The sequence below is a fragment of the Perca fluviatilis genome, chromosome 5, assembly GCF_010015445.1.
Source record: "Perca fluviatilis chromosome 5, GENO_Pfluv_1.0, whole genome shotgun sequence".
Classification (NCBI taxonomy): domain Eukaryota; kingdom Metazoa; phylum Chordata; class Actinopteri; order Perciformes; family Percidae; genus Perca; species Perca fluviatilis.
This window is the reverse complement of record NC_053116.1, coordinates 24968470-24990601: the sequence shown is the minus strand read 5'-3', so window position 1 is coordinate 24990601 and position 22132 is coordinate 24968470. Positions and strand designations below refer to the sequence as shown.

The 22132-nt window shown below is 38.9% G+C and overlaps 1 protein-coding gene across 1 annotated transcript; it reads left to right on the top strand.

Moving 5' to 3' along the window:
- Positions 1-241: 241 nt before the first annotated feature.
- LOC120559745 (N-terminal EF-hand calcium-binding protein 1-like) lies at positions 242-20658 on the top strand. Its single transcript, XM_039801734.1, has 12 exons — positions 242-561; positions 3015-3039; positions 7850-7958; positions 10309-10334; positions 10659-10756; positions 15641-15899; positions 16079-16158; positions 17347-17400; positions 17646-17758; positions 17899-17976; positions 18086-18177; positions 19423-20658. The coding sequence occupies exons 1-12, from the start codon at positions 451-453 to the stop codon at positions 19449-19451; spliced, it is 1074 nt and encodes a 357-aa protein (XP_039657668.1). The 5' UTR covers positions 242-450; the 3' UTR covers positions 19452-20658.
- Positions 20659-22132: the final 1474 nt, after the last annotated feature.

Here is a 22132-nt window from a genome sequence, read left to right as displayed (position 1 = left end):
GTGCAAGTCTTCAAATACATAGCTTCTTCTTACGAGCTTCTTTGTTCAGCTGTTCTCTGTTAAACTCCCTGCCTGTAATTAACAGTATATTTGACAGTGTGTGTGTGTGTGTGTGTGTGTGTGTGTGTGTGTGTGTGTGTGTGTGTGTGTGTGTGTGTGTGTGTGTGTGTGTGTGTGTGTGTGTGTGTGTGTGTGTGCGTGCTCCCACCAGCAGATGGTGCATTTTATGAATCGCTGCTGCTGGCCGTAGAGGCGGAGTTTTCTCTGCTGCGGTCGACGTACATGCAGCAGGCAGCGGGCATCAGGCTGGTCCATCTCATCCTGACTGCAACACAGGACCAACATTATCCTCCCACCATCCACCTTTGGCAAGGACAAGCCCTCCCCAAAAACACAAGGACAGGACAACAATCTTTCATTTAAAAAAGAAATCGCATCGAAAGCGGCAAGATGCTGGCCTGTACAGAGATGATCACCATGTGTCTTCAGTCTGCAAAGCACGAACACTTGAGGAAACAGCTTGACCACAACCAAAATCAAGGCATCTCTCATTTTCATGATGTAAGTAAACCCTGTTTTTTTGGTGTGATGAATTTCTCATTAAAACATATTTTTGTTTGGTTAATTTTAAGCATGGTTGTTTGTATCCATATTTAGACATGATTTGCTTACGTCCACCTTCACAAGGGCGCAATATGAGTAATACACCGTCCTCCATTCTGCTCTTTATGAATGGGTTATATTGAGGTAGTCGGCCTCTCATTCACATCATGCTTGATGTGCAGCAGCCCTATTATGTAAGAAAGGTGAATGTATGCCCATTAGTGTGTGAATGACAAAAGAGATGCCACAACATATAGTCATCTGACATAGCCTACACATGTTTTAATTTATTTGAATTGCAAAACATTGCAATGTAGCTGTTTTAATTTGGCTGTTTTACATTTATTTTTCATATAATAATGAGGCTCATGACATTGGTTGTACCCTGGATGAAACAGGGTCTATATTAAACATAACATGAATTCTTAATGAGCAGCCTTCCCTTCACACAGCTCCAAACAGAAACATAAAAATAGAAAGATGTTAAAGGATTTTTTAATCAGGATATCGCTTGCCCATGGAGTTGACAGAGGATTGGAATTACATGCAATATACATGTTCTCTAACTCAGCTGCCTGGTTGTTGTTTTTTGCTACAGTATGAAAACATATAGAATACTGCAATACTAATGCAGTGCATGCAATATTTCAGTATATTTAAAAAACAAACAAAAAAACATGGCTTTATGTTTGGAGCCTTTTTGGCTGTTTGCCTCTGGTTTACTGAGGACACAAATACAAGTCAGTGTATTAGCAGCATCATTTCCCAGCCTTAGACTTCCTGACAGCTGGCTGTAAATAACATTCTCCAGTTTCCTCGGGGCAAATTATTGTCCAGCGAGAGGAACATTAGACTGCAGCAAGTACGCATTTGGTTTAAATGCAGTTAGCATCCATTCTTTCCAGCCCAACGCATCTTCTCTGAACCTATTACAGTAGCTAATGGATGGTAATGTATTCTCTAACAGCTGCAGAAATTATAAGTGTGATCACTGGATAGACAACTTATCTAACTTTACTGTCATTAACCTGCACTGATTATGTTCTCTTTTTATTCCTCTGTCTTCCTAACAACTAAATTATGCTGATGCTCACACTCATATCTGCAAGCTTTTACAGAAAATTTGGGCTTGTCTCCCTCTACACAGACTCATTACAATTCTTAGACTTGAGGAGGCTTTTTGTGTTGTTTTTCTAATTCAACCGAGCAGCATCAATGGGGCTAATAGCCTACTGCTTTTAGATGATCTTTGCCTCTGTAGGATGGGCTTCATCGACTCCACCATCCTCCCTCTTAACAGCACAAAGGAGAATAAAAGGCCAGTAAATCTCCTCCTCAGGTTTCTCCAGAGCCGATGTTTATTGCTCTTAATTTGTTTCCCAGATTTTATGGAGCAGCTCCCTGTTGGCTTCTTGCATCAGCACTTTTCCGGTTTGGGAAGATTTGACAGTGATGGTGCTGCCTCCAGGTTTTAATGCCATCACCTGCATCCAGAAGTCATCATGTCAGCTAGTCAGCCCAGAGATGTTAAAGGGCCATACCAGTTGTTTTGCATGGTTTATTGCATTCACTACAAATCCTTTATACTTGAGATCACAGCTAAAAGTCAACATGAATAATGGTTTGAGAAGCTTTCCTGTAGCTTACTTCACATTGACAGAAACAGAAGCGTACAATAAAATAGCCAGAAGGCATTACAAGATTGATTGATTGATTGGTTTTATTTCGAATATGTAAAGAACAGAACAGCAGACAAGAAATAAAAACAAAACAAATCAATAACAACAAATAACAGGATGCGAGTGCACCGCTCCACTCTGATGATACAGTAAATCAAGCAGCCACTGGACTCTCTTGGTCCACACGGGGTGATCGAACCGAAGAAAAAAACCCACTCTAAAATAATAGAGGTGCCAATCTGATATAACACTAAACACCTCACACTCCGTCAAGGGATTTTGACTTCTCACATTGTCTGTGTTACACGGAGATCAGGTTGAAGATATCAGTGATGATTTTATAACCGTGTTCACAGCAGGGAAACATCTTAAAGCAGCACGGCCATTATCAATGCCCGGAGAGAAAAATAAACAAATATAAAAGCTATTATTCCAAAGCTCCTCGTGGGTGCAGATACAGTACATGTCAGTGTTTCATTTCCTGAGATGTCTCATGTTTCTTTTGTTATTGAAATGTGAAAATTACAAGTTCTCTTAAATGTTCCTCCTGTGCATAAAGAAAAAAGAAAACAGTTCTTATACCAACGGATTGCCTCACTGAACTGTTCTTCGTCTTAATTGCTCAAAACTTCCCATATCGTTGACGAATGTTTTTAATTTGTTCCACTGTCTTTTGTTTGCCTATGCCCAAACCTAAAGAGACTTTAACATGATCTTCTCCTGTTATTGCAGATATTCCGCCGGGCAGACAAAAATGGTGAGTAAGCAAAATATGCAGCTAATCAGATTACACGGCTAATTAAAACTCAATTAACAGTCTTTTTGAAGGAGTTGTTGCACACAGAAATGAGACACACCAGTGAGAGAAAAGGCACAACTGTAATGGCTCTGCTCAGACAGAGGCCTGTTTTGTCTCAGGGGGGATTTATGTGACTCTGGTGGATCTTTCGGTTTTGTTGCCATCCTTGAGGGATCCAGGTAGAAAGGATATAAATAACCAAGGTCAGGTGCAGCTGCATCTTTTTGGTTTCGGGATGCGATTGGATTTGACAGGATGAACTCCTTCGATGCAGCCGCTCGCCATGCAGTGCTTATCTCAGTAATATCCAATAATATATCCTCAGTGAGACTGCAACATATGTATACTCAAACCTGTAGTATAAGTAAACTTGCTTTACAGTAAATGTGGCTTCATTAGAAAACACATTTTTTAACTCCAGATGGTACAAATTCACTGGAGACTTGCACCTAATGTGATTTTCATATATTCCCTCTGCAAACATGTCAATATTACATTTGATTGGTGTAATACAGTGTAACATTTAAATCAGCTCTTTACTTCAAAGGAACACCCCCCCATCCCCCCCGCCCAAATACCTCCTGGGAAAACAGAACATTCAGCTCTACATTAAAAACAGTGCTGACAAACAAGAACAGGTTTTGCTCTTAATTTTTTATTAATGTACTGCATCTCCATTTAAGGGAATGTACAACGCAAAAGGGGTAAGAGAATAAGGCATGCAGAGTATCGACGAAGTCTGATCAGCTCCCTCAGGAGGACAGTGAGAGTGTTACATAAGAGCAGGATTAATGATGCAACATGTGCCATGAGCAGGGGTTGTCTGGGGTGCCTCACAGCTCACGTGGAGATATTCAGATACGAAAAAAAAATACAACAGTTTGTGAATTATGAAAGAGCCCTTAAAAGGTCCTTTTTCTTTGCGTCTGCTGTGAAGAAACTGTAGAAGATAAAAGAAAAGGGTGGGTGGATTTTTATTTCTTACTTTGTGAATTAGTAGAACACAGTGGCTGAAAACACAACATAGGTGTGACATTTTATTAGAAATAAATATTTGATGACTCCATTTCAGTAAGGAAGGCATTACTATTACATGCATTTCTCTGAAGCCTTGAGTCTGCTCCTCGTGTTCTTCCTCTCCAACCGCCGTCCTCCAGCACTCACACAAAGCTTTTATTTTTCAGTCTTTGTAGAAAGAAGGAAGACAAAGCGAGAGAAGAAAACTCTGTTGTGTGTTTGTATTAGCTATCTTCAATTGGCAGCCCAGCTCTGCTTGGTTCTCGTCTTCACGAACTCACTGAGTCGTGCACCACCGAGGAAAGTGCCTCCTACCAATCAGCACTGAGTGGGCTGCCATGATACGCCTCGAGCACTGCGGATTTGCCACATAATGAGGGCTGGCTACAAACCCACTGCACTCTGATTCCTTCATGCTGTTGGAATGAGGAATTACATTTTTTTAAAGCAATAAAACAATTGTAACAAGAACATGAAGTAGACTCAACTTTAAACTTTCACTCACCAGCCTTGTGCTAAGATTCGTTTCTAATACATTATATTAATGCACACTGAGCTCAGAGATGTGCACAGCGGATTTGAACCATATTAGAATTTTTCAGCGCAACTCTGATTTGTCATCAGGAAAAAACAATAACATGAGTGAAAACACTGATATGTAAGCAGTTAGGTTTTAGTCTTTTAAAATAATCAAACTCTAATGGCAGAGCCATGCATTTTGAGAGTCACACAGTTGCCTTCAGGAGACTTTCATAACAAACAGACCAAAGTGTCATCATCTGGGCTGAATCGTTATAACAAGCAGTGGGCTGAAAAATGATTTGTCAAAGCCAGTGATTGGTTTCCCATACAGCACTGGTTGGGCACTGCATAGTTTTGCTTTTTCTGTCTTGACACTCAGATAATAAGAATCACTGAGGTTTCTGCCTCACTTCCTTGCAGTTTTTTAATTCATGCTGTATTCAGTGCAGTAGCAGAGATGATTGTAGACTACTGCAGCATCCTCAAAGGATGCAGTGATGTACATAAGTGCTGCAGTTCTGGGTGGAAGAGAGGAACATTATCAGTAGTTTGCTAGAAGCAGATATCCGGCTGTCATTTGAATATTTTAGCAACAAATTGACTCCATGAACAGGTTTGACACCTGGAATTTGGACAACATATACAAAGAGAGATTGCTTTCATTTTTTAAACTTTATATATATATATATATATATATATATATATATATATATATATACATATATATACAGAATATATACTGCACAATCATAAACATACCTTTGAAATTCTAAACATGGTTCACCATGTTTCTCTGTAAGGAGAGTCTATGTATTATCTATGTGCTTCAGTCTATTGTTATCTCTCATATTCCTTTGAATTGCCCAGTTGTGCTTTATGAATTATTGGTGCTGCTGTGGTTTTTAGCCCTTTAGGATTCCCTCATGGAAAGCGTTCCTGAAAAGATACAAGCTTTAGTACAGGGAAGGATTTTCTTTGAGGTTGCAGGTAGAGCTGCAGTTTTATTTAGTGTGAAATGTGACAATTAAAGCTAAACTGCCTCATTTCTGTCGTCGTTCCCCCTGCAGAGGTGTTGTATTGACAGTTGTTAGTCACGAAGCCTCAGGATCAATTGCTGCAAAATCTGCATATTCTTAAATTGAATCTCACTGTCTTAGGAGCTGAATGTTGATGACAGTAACCAGCTCTTTTCCTCCCACAGAACTACAAAAGATTTTAAATGTCATCGATATATCACATTGTAAAATATCATTAAAAGAAAAGTCTGCATAAGACATGAAATAAATTCAACATTGAGAGGAGGACAGTTGAGTTGTGCATTGCTTGCACTGTTTCAATAAATAATAATTAGTGCATGTTGTTACACATGTGTAGTCTGCTCTTATACTAGCATGTTTATACGGATGTATGGTCAATACAAATGTCCACAACACAGGTACATTATATCTACAACCAATGATTATTTTTTTATAACTGGATTTTTAAATTGATATAAAACAGAAAAAGACAGAAAATCCTCACATTTAAGAATGGGGAAGCAACATATGTTTTTGCCATCTTTGCTTGATAAATGCATGACAAAAATGGTTAAATGGTTTGGTTAAGTTTAGGTAACTAAAAAGCTGTAAAACCATCTCTCTACTTCACGAGACAATAATAATTATTCCCTCTGCCAAAAACATAAATCATTTTTAAGTGTTTGACCAAACAACCTACAATGCTGTATGGTTTTCAGTTGAGAGTCTCACTAATCGGTTATTTACTAAACGCTTCAACACCAGTTGTCATTAAGCACCTTCAAAGCCTGCTTCTGCACATTCTGCCTAATGATGACATTTGAAAACAAATTATAAATCTCCCAGGCAAAGCACATGCTGCCCAGATTACTGTCCTTTAGCTTGTGAGACAAATACTGTCTAGAAGCTCAATCGCTCTGCTGCTCTGCTCTGAGAAACAGCAAACACTTGCATAACGTGCCATCTGAGCCTCACTGTAACTTGTATTCGGGTGTCTAACAGGGTGTGAATCTACACCTAAACAGCTCTGATGGAGAAGGCTGGAGAATGAGTCAGAGGTGCAACAGATTGTGTTTACTCCTACATCATGTGGAGAGAAGATTTTATTTATAATTGATTATAATTCGAATAGCTTCATCTTTCATCTGAGGTTTAATGTAGCCAGACCACAACAAATGTTCAGTACAATTTCCATTTTAAGGGTATGATCAGTATGTAATGATTAACAACAAAACAATGTAAAACACTTTTAATGTTACTTTATGTAACAAACACAAAATACAACAGCAAATCTCTTTTTTCAAATTTGTCATTTTGCTAACAAGCCTTTGCTGCATCGTGTCCAGAGCCATCCACTGTGTGAGCTGGCAACAAGTCAAAATAGTTCTCACAAACATAACAGATGATATGATTTACTGTTGGCTCAGGCCTGTCAGTCTGAGCCTGGCAGAGATCTCAGAGGCGGGTCTCAAAAGGTTTCAGTGCAGCGAAGCTGGGCAGATGGTGGTGAGATCTCATTAACATCTGAAGTTAGCCTGCTAGTAAGTTCTGCTCTGACTACTCAAACTAGCCCTCGATCCTTCTGCTGGCCCTGCAGCACACAGGCCCAGACACCGCTTATCTTCGACATATACTTGTCTTTGTGTTTACTAATCCATGCTGCTATAAGATTGGTTGATGTTCAAACTGTGTTAATGGGATTGTTACAAAATTGTAAAAGGAGAAATGAATTGTAGCAGAAATCAAAACAGTTGGAAGATTATTTTGCAGTTGGGTTTTCAGCTGTGAGGAAATAAAACAGCGATGTGGTGTCGTTTGAAAAGAAAATGCGGCACTCAATTAAATTATTACTACTCCTAAGAGCAGAAATGTGATTTTCAACTGTTTAACATCTCTAACAAATATTAATTTGCTGCAGTAATGGAGTTGCATAAAAGGAACATACTGCCAAAGTTTAATTCAGCTTTATGTGAAAGACTTCTAAGTGTAGTTTTGTCCTTGACCAAGGTCTTAAAGCTAAATAAAGACAGATTTTAGGATTATGCTGATTTAAATGAAATAATTTCACTTGCAGCAGCACCTCTGAGGTTATCGCTGGTAGTAAAAGTGAGCCTTGTAACATTATAACAAATAATGGAAAAACTCTTCATTAAGGTGGTAAAACCTTTCAGGCTTCACTGAGGTATCCTTTTCACGGGTTTGTCTCCTTTCAGACGATGGGAAGCTGTCCCTGGAGGAGTTCCAGTCATACTTCGCTGATGGTGTCCTCACTGACGACCAGATGCAGGAGCTGTATTGCTCTATCGACAGGCAACACACAGAGTAAGCCTAACTTCCTTTTAGAAGTCTTCCAACTCTGCTGCCATCTGTAGCCCCTTCTGCTCTCCTGCTGCCTGGCAGTGAGATGTCAACACCTCACTTCAGTGAAGATGATGTCAATATTCCATAGAGAGCTTTAATTCTGGTGTGAAAGCCTCAAGAGTTTGCAGAACTCTGTTTGCACACTGATGAGCACAAACAAAATTGTAAAAGATGCAAAACATTTGCCTGTGCCACTGGCTAACATTCAACTTGAAAACAATTTAGGGGAATGAAAAATGTCTGGTGTTGTAGCTAAAGAAATACCCAAGAGGACATTCTTTGCTGTGTCTGTGGGCACAATGCTAATGAAATGTGAGAAATCACTTCTTTGCTGATGGCATCACTGAAGTACCAACCAATCACAGAAAGCTTGCAATACATAACAAACAATTAAACACCCTAGCTGGGCATTCATTTAAATATTTTCTTTCTAAATTATTGAAACTATAAGATCATACAATACTCACTGAAACAACACAAATATGATCTCCAAGACATTTCGCCTTACTATGACAATGTTTAGTAAAATCAAGTCAATCACTATACATTAAATATATGAGAAGACTATAAATACAATATATTATACTATACTTTACTTATACTTTATGTGCAAGTGTTTCTACGTTTATTTGCAAGGCAATAGTGCTACTGTGATTATTGACTTGTCTCAAAGCTCCTCAGAGGTTAGGGGCATGTTCAGCCCCGACAAAACGTTGCAAGGTTTTTTTAAATCTGAAACTATGGAGTGTTGAACACCCTGTTGTGTGCGCAAAACCTGTCTTTTTAATACGACAAGATTACAAACACGTCACTGCTGATTGAGTAACACCTCTGACACATCCACCAAACAAAAGAAAACATACCTCAAAGCCCATTGCACATCGTTTCACACCGTTTCGAGTAAACATGTCGTTCAACCCAAACTGTAGCAAAATGCTGCACATCGTTTTGAGATTGAACTGTGAAAATCACTGCGTCCTTTTTTCAAATGGAAAGGTTCAACCAAGGGGGTAAGCGAGCGTCTGGCAAGCGTAGCTCTTATGGCCCAATTTTGATGCTAACCAGCACTCACCTCCCGTTAGCATCCCATTGACTGCCATTCATTTTGACGTCACTTTGACAGCGAATAACTTTACATCTGAAGCGTTTAAAGACTCTATTTATCCATTGTTTATTTCTAAAGAAACATGACAATGTATAAAAGGCTCCATTACCTTGTAGCTCATGTTATGGCTCTGTAGCAGACGTTTTTGTAAAAATAGGCTAACGATTGTGTCATAACCACGCTTACTGTTGCATAGTAGAGGAATTACCGTATAGTACAGGAGAAGCTCGCAGGCAGTTTCGACTTACATTAGCTGTTTAAGTTTAATTACTAATCTTAACTAGCATGTTAGTTAGCAATAATTAGCCTGTGCCTATATTATCTCCTTACATATACCTACGCTCTTCATCTCTGCAAGATTGGGAATGATTGAGATTTCTCTTGGCACAGCTACCAGAAGACTTACAACTTTCAGACAGGTTGCTCACGTCACATTTACGTCGTCAAGCTCAGTTGGAGGCTGCGCAGTAACGCTCAGCGCTCACCGGAAAAGTGCTTCTAATATCCTTCACTGGTCTCCGTCCAGAGCAACGGGATCTGTTGGTCCATTATATATAATGTCTATGGGTCGAACACTACAAGAAAACAATAGTCTACGTAAGGTGACCAGATTTCTGAAATAAAAACTGGAGACGTAAAAGAATAAATAAAAATGGGGACATTTCAAGTTTGGCAGTCACTATATCATTAAAATATAATGTTATTATCTGTGAATTAAAAAAGGGGGACAATTCCTGTTCCACATATTTTGACCATGGTAACTGTTTTAAAAAACAATCAAAATGTGATTAAGACGTTAAACCGGTAGGCTGTGCTGCCCAGTATTTCTTGCCATGCAAAATATTATTTCACTTTGCGGTCTGCTCATGGCCTGTCCCCGGAAAACTTGGACATCTGGTCACCCTAGTGGCTGAGGCTGTGCTTTGAGCTAAAAATGTTAACACACTGATGATAAACAGGTACAATGCTTACAGGTGTAATGTTCACCATCTTAGTTTAGCATGCTAACATTTGCTAATTAGCACTAAACACAGTCACAAACCAAAGTATTGGACAAATTGAAATATTTTCCTGATGATGACGTTTGATAAAAAGTCAGAGGATCACCAAAGTCGGACAAAAAGACTTGACAAAAATACTTCTGGCTTCCCAATGACATCTCTTTAATTAACATGTCTCTTTTTTTGTCTTCCCATTGCCTCACAGCAACCTGGACATAGACAAAATCTCAGGTGATTATGTGTCATTCATTATTTTAGCAACAAATTTGCTAATGAAATCAGTCTCAAACCTTTATATACAGCGCATAAGATCACTTTTATGTATCACAAAAGCCCATGGCTTCATTATTTTAGCTGGTGCTATTGGCTAAAGATGATCATGAGTTAAACATAAGTCACTGACTGGGGCCAGTGACTCGGAAATTAAGATATAATTATGACAGTGGCCAATGTACTTTAATTCAAATGAATGCTATTAATTTCACATTGAATTGTTTCCTTCTTGTATGAAAACACCATTTATACAAAGTATGCTCAACAAATCTTCTCCTCTAGAGTACTTCACTCCACATCTGGGGGAATACGTCAATGTCCTGTCTGCTCTGGAGAAGCTGAATGTGGCCATTTTGAAGGCCATGGATAAAACTAAAGAGGTGGGTGATGGTGGCTTTCACCTCTGCACTGTGTTGAATGACAAGACATTTAAATGTAGTGTGACTTAAGCGGACTATTATCCATTTCAAGCATCCGTCATGCATGCCTCCAAGCATTCAGACTTTCAGGCCGTTTTTTTGCCCAGCATGACTGACTCTGCTCTGCCTCTTCTGACTAACAAACATGAGTTCACAGACCCTTACAACAACAGCCATTTGTAAATCTGCTGGACAGAAAGTAAGGAGGAAGAAAAGCAATTTATGTGAACACAATTTTGAGCTCTTTTGGAAATTTTTGAACTACAATAAATGTAGGCTTATTTCAAAATATGGTGCAGGTATTGTAGATATACTGATTGCTGTGGAGGTCATAGAGATGCAACATTCATTATTTAATAATCTGTTGGTTATTTTTCTTCTTAATATGTTATGTGTAGTCTAAAACATTATTATCAGTTTTGCACCTATAAAACAAAGGATTATATAAGTATAAATTAAAAATGTGACCTGATGATGATGCTCCAGGAAATGTCTGAGGATCACTGAAGTTATTTCAGTTCATCCTGAGAGTCATGAACACTGACTGTAAAAATAGTGGACGTATTTTAATGTACACAGTGCCGTGGTTAGCATTGCTAAGATTCTATCATGGTTGACAGGTCGGCGTATAGCCACCGCCCTAAAGCATCTCCTGCTTTATTGTCAATTTTAATTTACTAAATGAGCATCCTGCCGTATTGAAGGAGACTTGAAAGTAGCGATCGAGGCCATAAACTCATTATGAAAATATTGATTGAGGTAGAGAAGTAGTGTTATTTTCCCATTAACTTCTATAGAAATTTACTTCTTTTTGCAACCAGTGGTTGCCCGCTGCTGAAAATGAAAATGAAAAGGGGCATTTTTTTTAAAAGATGTTTTTTGTGTGGCTTTATTGCCTTTATTGATAAGACAGCTTAAGTCAGGAAAGTGGGAGAGAGAGGGGGATGACATGCAGCAAAGGGCCAGAGGTTGGAACTGACCCTGCGGCCGCTGCAACAAGGACTGAGCCTCTGTACATGGGCCGCATCCTCAACCAGGTGAGCTAATCAGTTTAAAGTATTTCCGCATTGGCTTCACTTTTCGGGCCCAGAAGCTTCGTCCATTATTTTTACAGTCTATGGTCATGAATAGCTGAACCAAATTTAATTCCAATTGTTGTCAAGACATTTCACTCAATACCACAAATGTAAACTTCACGGTGGTGCTAGAGGAAAGGTCAGGGGATCAAAAAGTCAGTTTGATTAATAGTCTGTGAACCATGAATATCTGTACAAAGTTTCATGACAATCCATCAAATAGTTGTTTCAGTATGGACCAAAGTGTTGGACTGACATTGTGCAAAAGGGTTATTAGAAACCCAAATATAATCAACTAGATATAAAACAGGGAAAAGCAGCAACACTTCACATTTAAGAGTTAACTCTTGTGTGTCTTTCATTGTTACATGATAACACTGATTGCAATACATTGTTCATTTGACATTAAATTGAGTATTTTTGGGCTTTTATTTCAAACCAGTATCCAGTAACCAGTATCATAACATATTTTCATACCTCTGGTTTCATTAATCATATATTCTGTTCTAATTGTAAATATATGGCTTTGGAGCTGAAATAAAGATCAATGCTTTTCAGTTCAAAAGACCGAAACTGTTACACTACCGTTTCTTTCACAGATAACGAGCCAGTATCTCATCAAATCACTAGCCTTGAATTGCGAAAAATGCTAATTAGAGCGTTATGAAATCCTGTTATGAAGCCTGGTCGAGCAGAACAGAACATACTGTATATTCCATCAGATGTACAGGGGATTAAAGTGCAGGGCTGTAATCATGTTGTTTTAGGCATACACGGTCAGGATCATCATCAGAGATCTTACACTAAGACATAATCAATAGCTCAGCTCACTCTTTATCGATCTCAGCTAACCCTCCATGTTAAGCCAACTGGTGAATATTTATTTATATTTGGCAAGGGAAGAGAATCAGGTGCATGGATAGATGCTTGAGTGTGGATACAGACTTACTATAATTTTGACTGCAGTGCAGGAAGTGAGTGTCACTGATGAAGGGAGGGAATATAGGGTGATAGTGGAGCATAAATGACAGTAACTAAGGCTGACAACCCCCCCAGCTGTCCAACTGATCTGATGTAAGATGTCCTCCCACAGAACTGCACCACAAACACAGGGCCTTTTTTCAACTGCTCTAATCTCCTTCTCTTAAATTTTTTTCATAGTTTAAAAAAATAAATCTAGTAATAAGTCTATTATTCACTCAGTCGCACACTTGTCTTTCACTGATTTATCTCGTTTCTCTGTGCATCCATCTTCTCCGACATTGTCTTTTTTTCTCTTTCTCACGTACTTTCCCTTTCTCTATATCACCCATGCCTTCCTACAGCTCATGCATATTTCATGTTGCTATTAGTCAGTCAGAAAGCTTTCTTTGCACTGAAGAGCAGCTGCCTTTATAGCTATCCTGAAATCAGCCATATTAAATTGCTAAACCGAAGATAAAACTGAACCTAAGTGCTCAAGGGCCATCAAGACTCAAAATGCTTCCAAAATGCCTGGACAAACAAAGAGCAAAATGATGAACTCTACAGACTATGTGTCCTCTGTGTTGTTGTTGTGCCCCGAGAAAACAAGAAAACCCTCTACTGTGTTGTCGCAGATCTTCTGCCTCGAAACAAAGGGAGGAGAAATTGAAAAAAGAACTGTGGTTCATTACTCATGTAGTACAGCGCCTCTGCTGCCGAGGAAACGGAGCACGTAGTAACAAGGATTACTACAAGCTTGGTGGTTGTTTTTCAAATGTCTTCTTGTCATTTTTTCAGAGCTCTATATTGTTGCACCCCAGGGTGCTGGTGATGGTGATGGGGTTCATTACCCACAAAATCTGAGCTGGCAAAAAAACAAACAGCAGCCACTGCACTGAAACTTAAAGTTTTCAGGAAGTCCTCCGCAAACTGGCACTAGACATCCATACATTATAATAATATCACTTTCCAGTTCATGGAATAGACCATTATTACCTTGCATTCATTACTGTAATTAAGGTTAATCTACACAGTGATGCTTCTTCACCATGTGTCTGTGTGTTTACTCCTTTTTTGTTTTTAGCAGGTGGGAATAATGCTGTTTTAACTGGTTCCTCTGACCAAATAACTGCAATAAGATACCTGGTGAATGAAGATCTTATTCCTTTTTTAAAGGGGGAGTGAGAACATAATCTTGACAAACCACAAAAAATCTAAATACAAGGCTTTCAGGGTATTAGGCGATTATCTGAGAATCAGCTTTTTTCATGCTCAAAAAGCTGAGCATAACATGAATCAAGAATCAGTTGGCGTCTGGACTTGCAGCTTTTTTCTTTACAGTTCATATATTCACCAGAGCTGGAGATTAAAGGACAATTCCAGCGCAAAATGAACCTAGGGGTTAATAACACATTATTACAGAGTAAAGGAAAAAGAAAACACTATTTCTATACCACTAACAAGGCTCAAAATAGCAACACCAACATTCTTCAGCGGTAGCATAATGAGGATCCCTACATGTTAACTGAAGCATTGACAACGTTGTAAGTGTACAGACAGTTTATTAAAAAGATATTATAAAGAAAGTAGCGTTCACGTATACATGCAGGCGCCATCTTGGGAAAGCAGTCATGACCAGTCGAACGACGAACGCCGTGCTTGAGCTATGTTACTGGTTACTGGTTTCACGGCTGTCGTTGTTCGACTGGTCATGACTGCTTTCCCAAGATGGCGCCTGCTTGTATACCAAGGGGATAAGCCAGCCTCCGCAAAGCGTACCTACTATGGAGCCACTTTGATGCTAACAAGCCATCACCTGCCGTTAGCATTCCATTGACTGCCATTCATTTTGGTGTCACTTTGACAGTGAATAACTTTACATCTGAAGCGTTTAAAGACTTTATTTGTCCATTGTTTATTTCTAAAGAAACACGACAATGTATAAAAGGCTCCACTACCTTGTACCGTATAGTACAGAAGAAGCTCGCAGGCAGTTTTGACTTACATTAGCTGTTTTAGTTTAATTATTACTGTTAACTAGCATTTTAGTTAGCAATAATTAGCCTGTGCCTATGTTATTTCTTAACATATACCTACGCTCTCCGTTTCTGCAAGATTGGGAATGATTGAGATTTTTCTTGGCACAGCTACCAGAAGACTTACAACTTTCAGACAGGTTGCTCACGTCACATCTACGTCGTCAAGCTCAGTTGGAGGTTGCGCAGTAACGCTAAGCCATCACTGGAAAAGTGCTTCTAATAGACTTCACTGCTCTCCGTCCACGGTGTCCACGGTGTCGCTTTGTCCATTAATGTTACTGTCTTTGTTGTATACGTGAACGCTACTGTTTTTATAATCTATCTCTTTTTAATAAACTGTCTGTACACTTACAACGTTCTCAATGCTTCGGTTTACATGTAGGGACCCTCATTATGCTACCATTGAATTGTGGTGCTATTTTGAGCCTTGTTAGTGATATAGAAATAGTGTTTTCTTTTTACTTTACCCATGCCCCAACTACTAGCTTTATAAGCTAATATAGTGCTTTGCGCTAGCTTGTTTCACGCTAGAGACACATTCGATTGTACATGAAAACATATCCCAGAGAACGGTTGACTCGGTAATCATGTGTTATTAACCCCTAGGTTCATTTTGCGCCGGAATTGTCCTTTAACAGGCAAACAAGTCCATCATATCAACTACAAAAGCACAATAAACAGTTCCTAGATAAAATAAGTAAGTGATTTTTTGACTGATTCCCACATTATTGCAGATTCTTAATTTTTACCCTTACACATCCATTCAGGAGTATCAGGGTTCATCAGTGCTGGATCAGTTTGTGACACGCTTTCTGCTGAGGGAGACCTCCACCCAGCTGCAGTCCCTTCAGTCATCACTGGACTGCGCTATGGAGGCAGTTCATGACCAGGGCTGTTCTGGGAGGAGGATACTGAAGAAACCTGAAGACCTGCCTATCCAGAGGGTGGCCAAACGCACCGGCCGACGCATCCAGAAGAACATGTGTCTCTCCCCTACTGACCCCTACTCTGGCATGCTCACCACAGGTACGTTTCAGGAACATTGTGATTCAGATACTGTAGGTAAATCTGATGAGGGCAAAAGTTAGGCAAAATCCTGGAAATTTAAAAGGGCATATTGTAGTGATCTAGCTCAGTGCATCACTTTGATATAAAGTAATTGTTCAGACTTCCTCTATTGTGCTGATGTTATTTCTGGGGTTTAGGGGTCAGCGTGGAGCCAGACAACCACTGGGGCTCCCAGATCAACCAGCTGGAGCAGCTCATAGACAAACTGGAGTGTGAGGTTTGTATAAAATCTGTTTTTGTGCTTCTACTCTTTATGCTAAGCTAAGCTAATTGTCTGCTGGCTCTAGCTTAATATTTAGTGGACAGACGAGAGAGCGATGTCGATCCTTTTACCTAACTCTTGGCAAGAAAGCGGATTACCCGGATTTTCCACCAATCCAAGCACTCTCCATACCTTCTCTTTTCTGGCATCCTTATAAAAAAAGGATCTGTGGTGTCTATTATGTTTTTCCACCTCCAAGATGAATCTCTCTTCGTCCATGGTGTTGTAGAGGAGACATATACGCTCGCGTGAAAATAGACCTGACGTGTATCTTTAGCGGAGCGAAGAGCCGCTTCACGCACGCTTCTGGGACGTGCCGTGACGCGGGTGGTGGAATATCAAGCATTTACTTGAATGGCCGTGATTGCTCATGGGGGCCGCGGTGCCTCCGGAAAGGAGCGTAGATGCGCCCGGTGGAAAATGGGGGTTAGTGTATTTCCCAAAATGTTATGATATAATACAATCTATTCCTTTAGTAGATAGTATTATATTATAGCCGGTGGAAACTCATCTCTGAATTTTGAATAAAGTTAAGCACATCAGCCCTATACTGATGCGGTTTACACAAACATGTTTAGTTTATAAAGACTACAAAATCGCAGCCAACAGATAAAGGTAAATGCATGCTGTGTTTCACACAGATATTGATGCATTGGTGCAACCCTGTTATTTATGAGCTGGGATAACAGATGTTTACAGATGTTTTCAATTTACGTGTAATGTACGAAATGCCACCAATATGTTGCCTGTAAGTCTGAAGAAGAGCACAAATAGCTACATGGTGGCTCCTGAAGTATTTATTTCATTTTTAATTTTGCATATTCATTTTTGGATGATTATATATTAATTATAGATGAGGTATGTTCCAAGGTTAGATGCCAGCGCTGCAAGGATGAGCTTGCCTGCTAACACATGAATAATTATTTTTTCTTATCTTGGTCAAGCAGACAAGAATATAGTGTAACCACAGTTCTCAGGACTGCAGTGAAGCTGTTGTTAAAATTAATATGGCGATATCTTCCTTGTGAAAGCCAATGCTTTGTAACTAGAGGCCGTTATTTAGCTGGATTCGGTTAGGCATGTTCTGCTGCTAATTCTTGTTCTGCTCAGAACTGACTGAAATATTTACGCCCCCATTTTCAGAGTCCACATCTTGAACCTCTTAAAGAGGACACATTGGCAGGGACATATAAATCGGTGAGTCCAACGTTTTCTGAATATAGCTACACTAAATATGAAAAGTTATTTTTAGATTATACAAGATATCTTTTCACTGAACCAAATATATGTTATATTTTATAGTTATTTGATTCATACATTATCTTCTATTTTTGAATAGCTGGAAATCATAAATGCAAATGCACTTAAAATCCAAAATGAACCTAATCTTTTGACGTTATTTGAAGATGTGATTATGACTTTGGTTTGTTTTCTCTCTCTAGAACATACTTCTGGTCCAAAGACAAATGTCTGTGAAGGAGAAGGATGTGGAGCAGTTTCAACAAGCTCTTAAAATCTACACAGATACCACCACCAGCCAGCTAAACAACCTGCAGTATGTCCCTTTGTCTGCCTCAGTGCCTTTGTTCGCCTCTCTGTGATTTAATACAACCTCTACAAATTGCTTTCATTTTCCCAAACATATGAGACACCCCCACTGCTCTCTTTTTTCTCCCTTTCTCTTTTTATTTTTAGCGTTTCAGTCCAGAACCTGCCAGACAGATCATGCTTCATCATGTACGAGTTTTGGCAGGATCGTCTCTCCTGGATGAGGTAGGATCAGAAGGGCTTCATGGCATATTAGACTAGGAAACATGTTCTGAAAATTTCACTGCTCAATCAAAATGTGTCTCATCCTTTTCCTCCCTCTTTCTCCTCTCAGCTACCTGCAGTCGCCCATCAGCAAGACCTTCCAGCGCTGCATTATCGACTCACTGGAAGAGCCGGAGATGGTCTCCACCATGCTCCTCCCAGGTAGGAACCATTATGAAGGCTGCTATTTCTTGCATTAAATCTCACATGAATCCAGTTTGATTTAGCTGATAGTTTAAAGAATTAAATTTAATAGAATTAAAAATAGCATGGCCTTTTGGAAAAAAGTATTAATGCATATGTATCACATAATAAACAGGGGTTTTCAGTGGTTCAAGATAGAAAGGATTATCTAGGAGTCTTTTTGGGTGAATAATTTGTGGGAAACAATAGAATTTAGGTGCTTTAAAGGTAAATATTGCCTTTAAAGCAACACTAGAGCACTTTTCCCGCTTTGGTCCCCCTACAGGTTGGAAGCGGAATTGTCCATTACCGCTGTCGTAATGTCTCATTACGTCTCATTCGAACTACAGATCCACTACCTGATCTGGCAAACTTGCATAATGTAATGTAATGGACAATTCCACTTCCAACCTGTAGGGGGACCGAAGCGGGAAAAGTGCTCTAGTCTTGCTTTAATATTAAAACTGCTATAATTAATATTTTTATATTATTAGATTATATGACTATATGAAATGAGTTTGTCATTGAACCCAGATAATTATCACCCAATTCTGCAGTTTCCCTTAGTTCTAACAGAGCATTTTAGCTTCTCTCTGTGCATTGTTTTGGTTTTCTGTACCGTAACTTTAATGTTTTGGTTCACTCTCACCACTCTCACCAGTGTTATTTTCGAGATGCACCAGGCAGCTGTTTTCAGCTAAAACGCTCTGATAAACCCACTATGCACCACCTAATAGCAGATAAAGTTAGCAACAAGTTAGTTAATATAGTGGAGCATTTACCATCTGAAGAGCCAGATATTTTCCTCAGGAGTTGGTGGAGACCAAAACAGAGCTAAAAGCAGAGTGAATATTGGACTCATATTCATCAGGTGTCCAAAAACATGACTATACATTAATACTAATGTTGCTCTGTATCTGCTGGATGTGTAAATAGGCAACTGTTTGTCATATCAACTTAAAAGGTGATAATGTGTCAGTGTTGTGTTTACAGCTTGTTTCTGTTGCCGCCAAGTGGCCAACAAACAAAAATCAGTTAATGCATGTTTAATGTGTGACAAATACTGTATTAGATAATGAATTGTAATCTTAGAAGGTCATTGCTTTCCTAAGGGAAAAAAATACATGCTGATGTTTAGCTTCTCTTCCTGTTGTCATTGCTCATTTGATTGGTTCAAGCAAAGAGCATAAAACATTGATGCTTGATTATTGTTTCATTTGACAGCCTCTTGGTGGATTATGAACAACAACTGACAGGGGAAAGCAGCTGCTGCTATTCAACACAATAAAAGCAGGAGGAAGAGCTGATTGTGTTATTGTTTTATATTTTTTGTTCTTTGATATCCATTTTTTTCCTTATGGCATGACTAGGATTTTTGCAAAGCGATAGCTCCCAGGTTATAAAAAAAGAAGACTGCTCAGATAAATCAGTCAAGAGTGCAACAAATTAAAACCTTGGAGAGAAACAATTGAAGGCAATGCAATATTTCATTGTGTGATCAGGATATGTGCCAACATTCATTTACAAGCACATTTATTGTTTCTGATTTAATAAAAAGAATAGAAAGATTTGCATGCTTTCTTATTTCTCAGTGGTAGTTTATTTCAATCAGAACTACATCTTAGAATAGATATAATGTCACTGATGCCACAAAAATAGAAACACATCAATGATCTGTCCATCCATCACTCATTCTTCAGTACAGACAAAAACATAATTAGTGGTAGGGTTAACCTGCATTTCCCCTCGTTCTGTCTGTGGTATTGTACTTTGTTGTCGCCTTCAAAGCTTTGCTACCAAACGTCTTTTTGCTGATGGGTTAGAACAGCCAATAGATAAACCATAGTAATGAACGATTATGGTCCACATCTAAACTTGTATCGTCACGAGTGTGTCACTCCTGCACTTTAGAAAAGTCCTGGACCTAATTGTGAAGAATGGGTGTTTATTGTAGATTGTCTATTAAAAATGTTGAATTAACTGCTGTTATAACAAGCCAAGAGCTGCACTAAAGTGTAGTGAAACATTAGCGGACGCTAACAATTAAACAAATAAGTCTGCAATTTGCCTGTACTGTCACTCTAGAAATTGAGCTCAAAGTCCTTGTTATACATTTGCAGTGTAAACTGTACAGTGCACACACACATAGAAGTTTATATTTTGAGTACAGATATTAAGCAGAAACTGTTCGGTGTAATGTAATTAGACAGAAAGTCAATTGAGATTGTGTACAGCTAGTTAATGAAAGCTGTAAGATGTTAGTTATTGTTGTAGAACATGGTAAATGTACAGTATGATAGTATATTGAGCTGTGGTTGATCAGATAATGTGAGGAACGAATGTGTTCACTCTTTTTTTGAAGTGTTTTATCATTTATTGTATGAAGAATATACAGTTGTTATGTGAATGCTATGTTTTTCTGGCATGAAATAAAGTTCATGACTTGTTGATGAAATTAAATGATGCGTTAATTGTCCTCTTGCTTAAGATGAGTACACTGTTTATGAATTGTGATCTAATAGATCATAGATATGGATTAGTAAATGAATGGTCCACTGTAATGAGAATACCACACCTTGTTTGTATTACTGTCTCTAGTTGGCTTCTCCTGTACATGTTGCATACTAAATTGTATTAACAATTTAATTTATATGTACAACAGCTGTCAAAGAAACCGGAAAAATGTTAGAAATTATTTTTCTTCTCCTGTGCTAAATAAGACTTGAAAGACTGAAATCCTTTGTAAATATAAGCTCATGATATCAGCAGCTTTGAGAAACACCAACAAAAAGAAGAAGAATGGAACAATTTCGAGCCCACCTTGTGTTGAATCTGGGGCAATTGGCTCGTTTTCACTCTTCAAAGCCAGTTTGTTCTTTTTGATTCCTTCTCCTTAAACACAACCTAAAGCAGCTCTAACCTAGAAGGTTTAAGCCCAAAGTTTCCACCCCTGCACATTCACAGTCTATCAGTTTATATTTGACTTCACCGCATCTTATCCTAGAGTGCATTAACTATCTATAGTAAGCAGTTTAAATTGTATTGTGTGTAATGTTAGTCTATATCCATGACGTTCCACTTCCAGGATTGCTTCCGCCGGATGCATGTCTTTTCAACGATGTCCGTTTCCTTCAGCTTTCTTTGTGTTGGAATTTTAAACTCTGGTGGATTTATGAGGACTATATGGTTAACTGCTTTTCAGATCTCTGCTATTAAATAGAGACAGAGCTAGCTATCTTTGGAGGATGGTCTGGCAAAGCGAGACTAAATAAAACCTAAATAGCTTGAAAGTAAAATCTGTTGTTTTTCCAACAAAGGTCAAGTTAAATGGAAAAGTTTCTCTGATGCAAACTGAAAGAAGTAAAGTTGGTGCATGAAGGGGGCATTTTACAGCTGCAGCCTCTCATGGAGAGAAATGCTTCTGCCTTATCAGATCACACATCCTAATCTTTCCCTGCTTCTATTTTCTCCTCAGTGACAGTGGGGCTTCTGTCAGGGCCAAAACATCTGACTATGCTATGTGGGCTAAAAACATCCTAGATATATTCCATGTATAAGCAGCAAGTCAGGTCTTCCAGCATCAATTTTCAATTGCGCACAGTATAGTATATTTCCACTAATAAATGTAAGGTGGACAAAAGAGAATGTGCGTCACTCAATATGGTGTGGATTAATTGCCTGTAAATGGGTTCCATTTGTGATGTTTGGCAACCATTAGCAGACCCTGACTGTCACAGCTATTTGATCAATTTGGAGCTTATGTGTTTATGTATAATAAGGAATAAGTGGTTAGAAAGCTAGAGACAGGGTGAGAGGGAATAAACGGGCTAGAGAGAATAGGAAGAATAAATGGTTTGTAAAAAGTCAGGGTTACATTGGCCGAGGAAAGTCAGGGCCAATACTGTCAGGGCATATTGACGCCAAACGAAAGCAA

What these genes read in the sequence shown, in the direction of transcription:
- LOC120559745 (XM_039801734.1), top strand. Translation starts at nt 451, where the DNA reads ATGCTGGCCTGTACAGAGATGATCACCATGTGTCTTCAGTCTGCAAAG. An exon ending in GGACATAGACAAAATCTCAG is followed by an intron (nt 10,335 to 10,658) that starts GTGATTATGTGT and finishes CTTCTCCTCTAG; the next exon opens with AGTACTTCACTCCACATCTG. An exon ending in TGGCAGGGACATATAAATCG is followed by an intron (nt 17,401 to 17,645) that starts GTGAGTCCAACG and finishes TTCTCTCTCTAG; the next exon opens with AACATACTTCTGGTCCAAAG.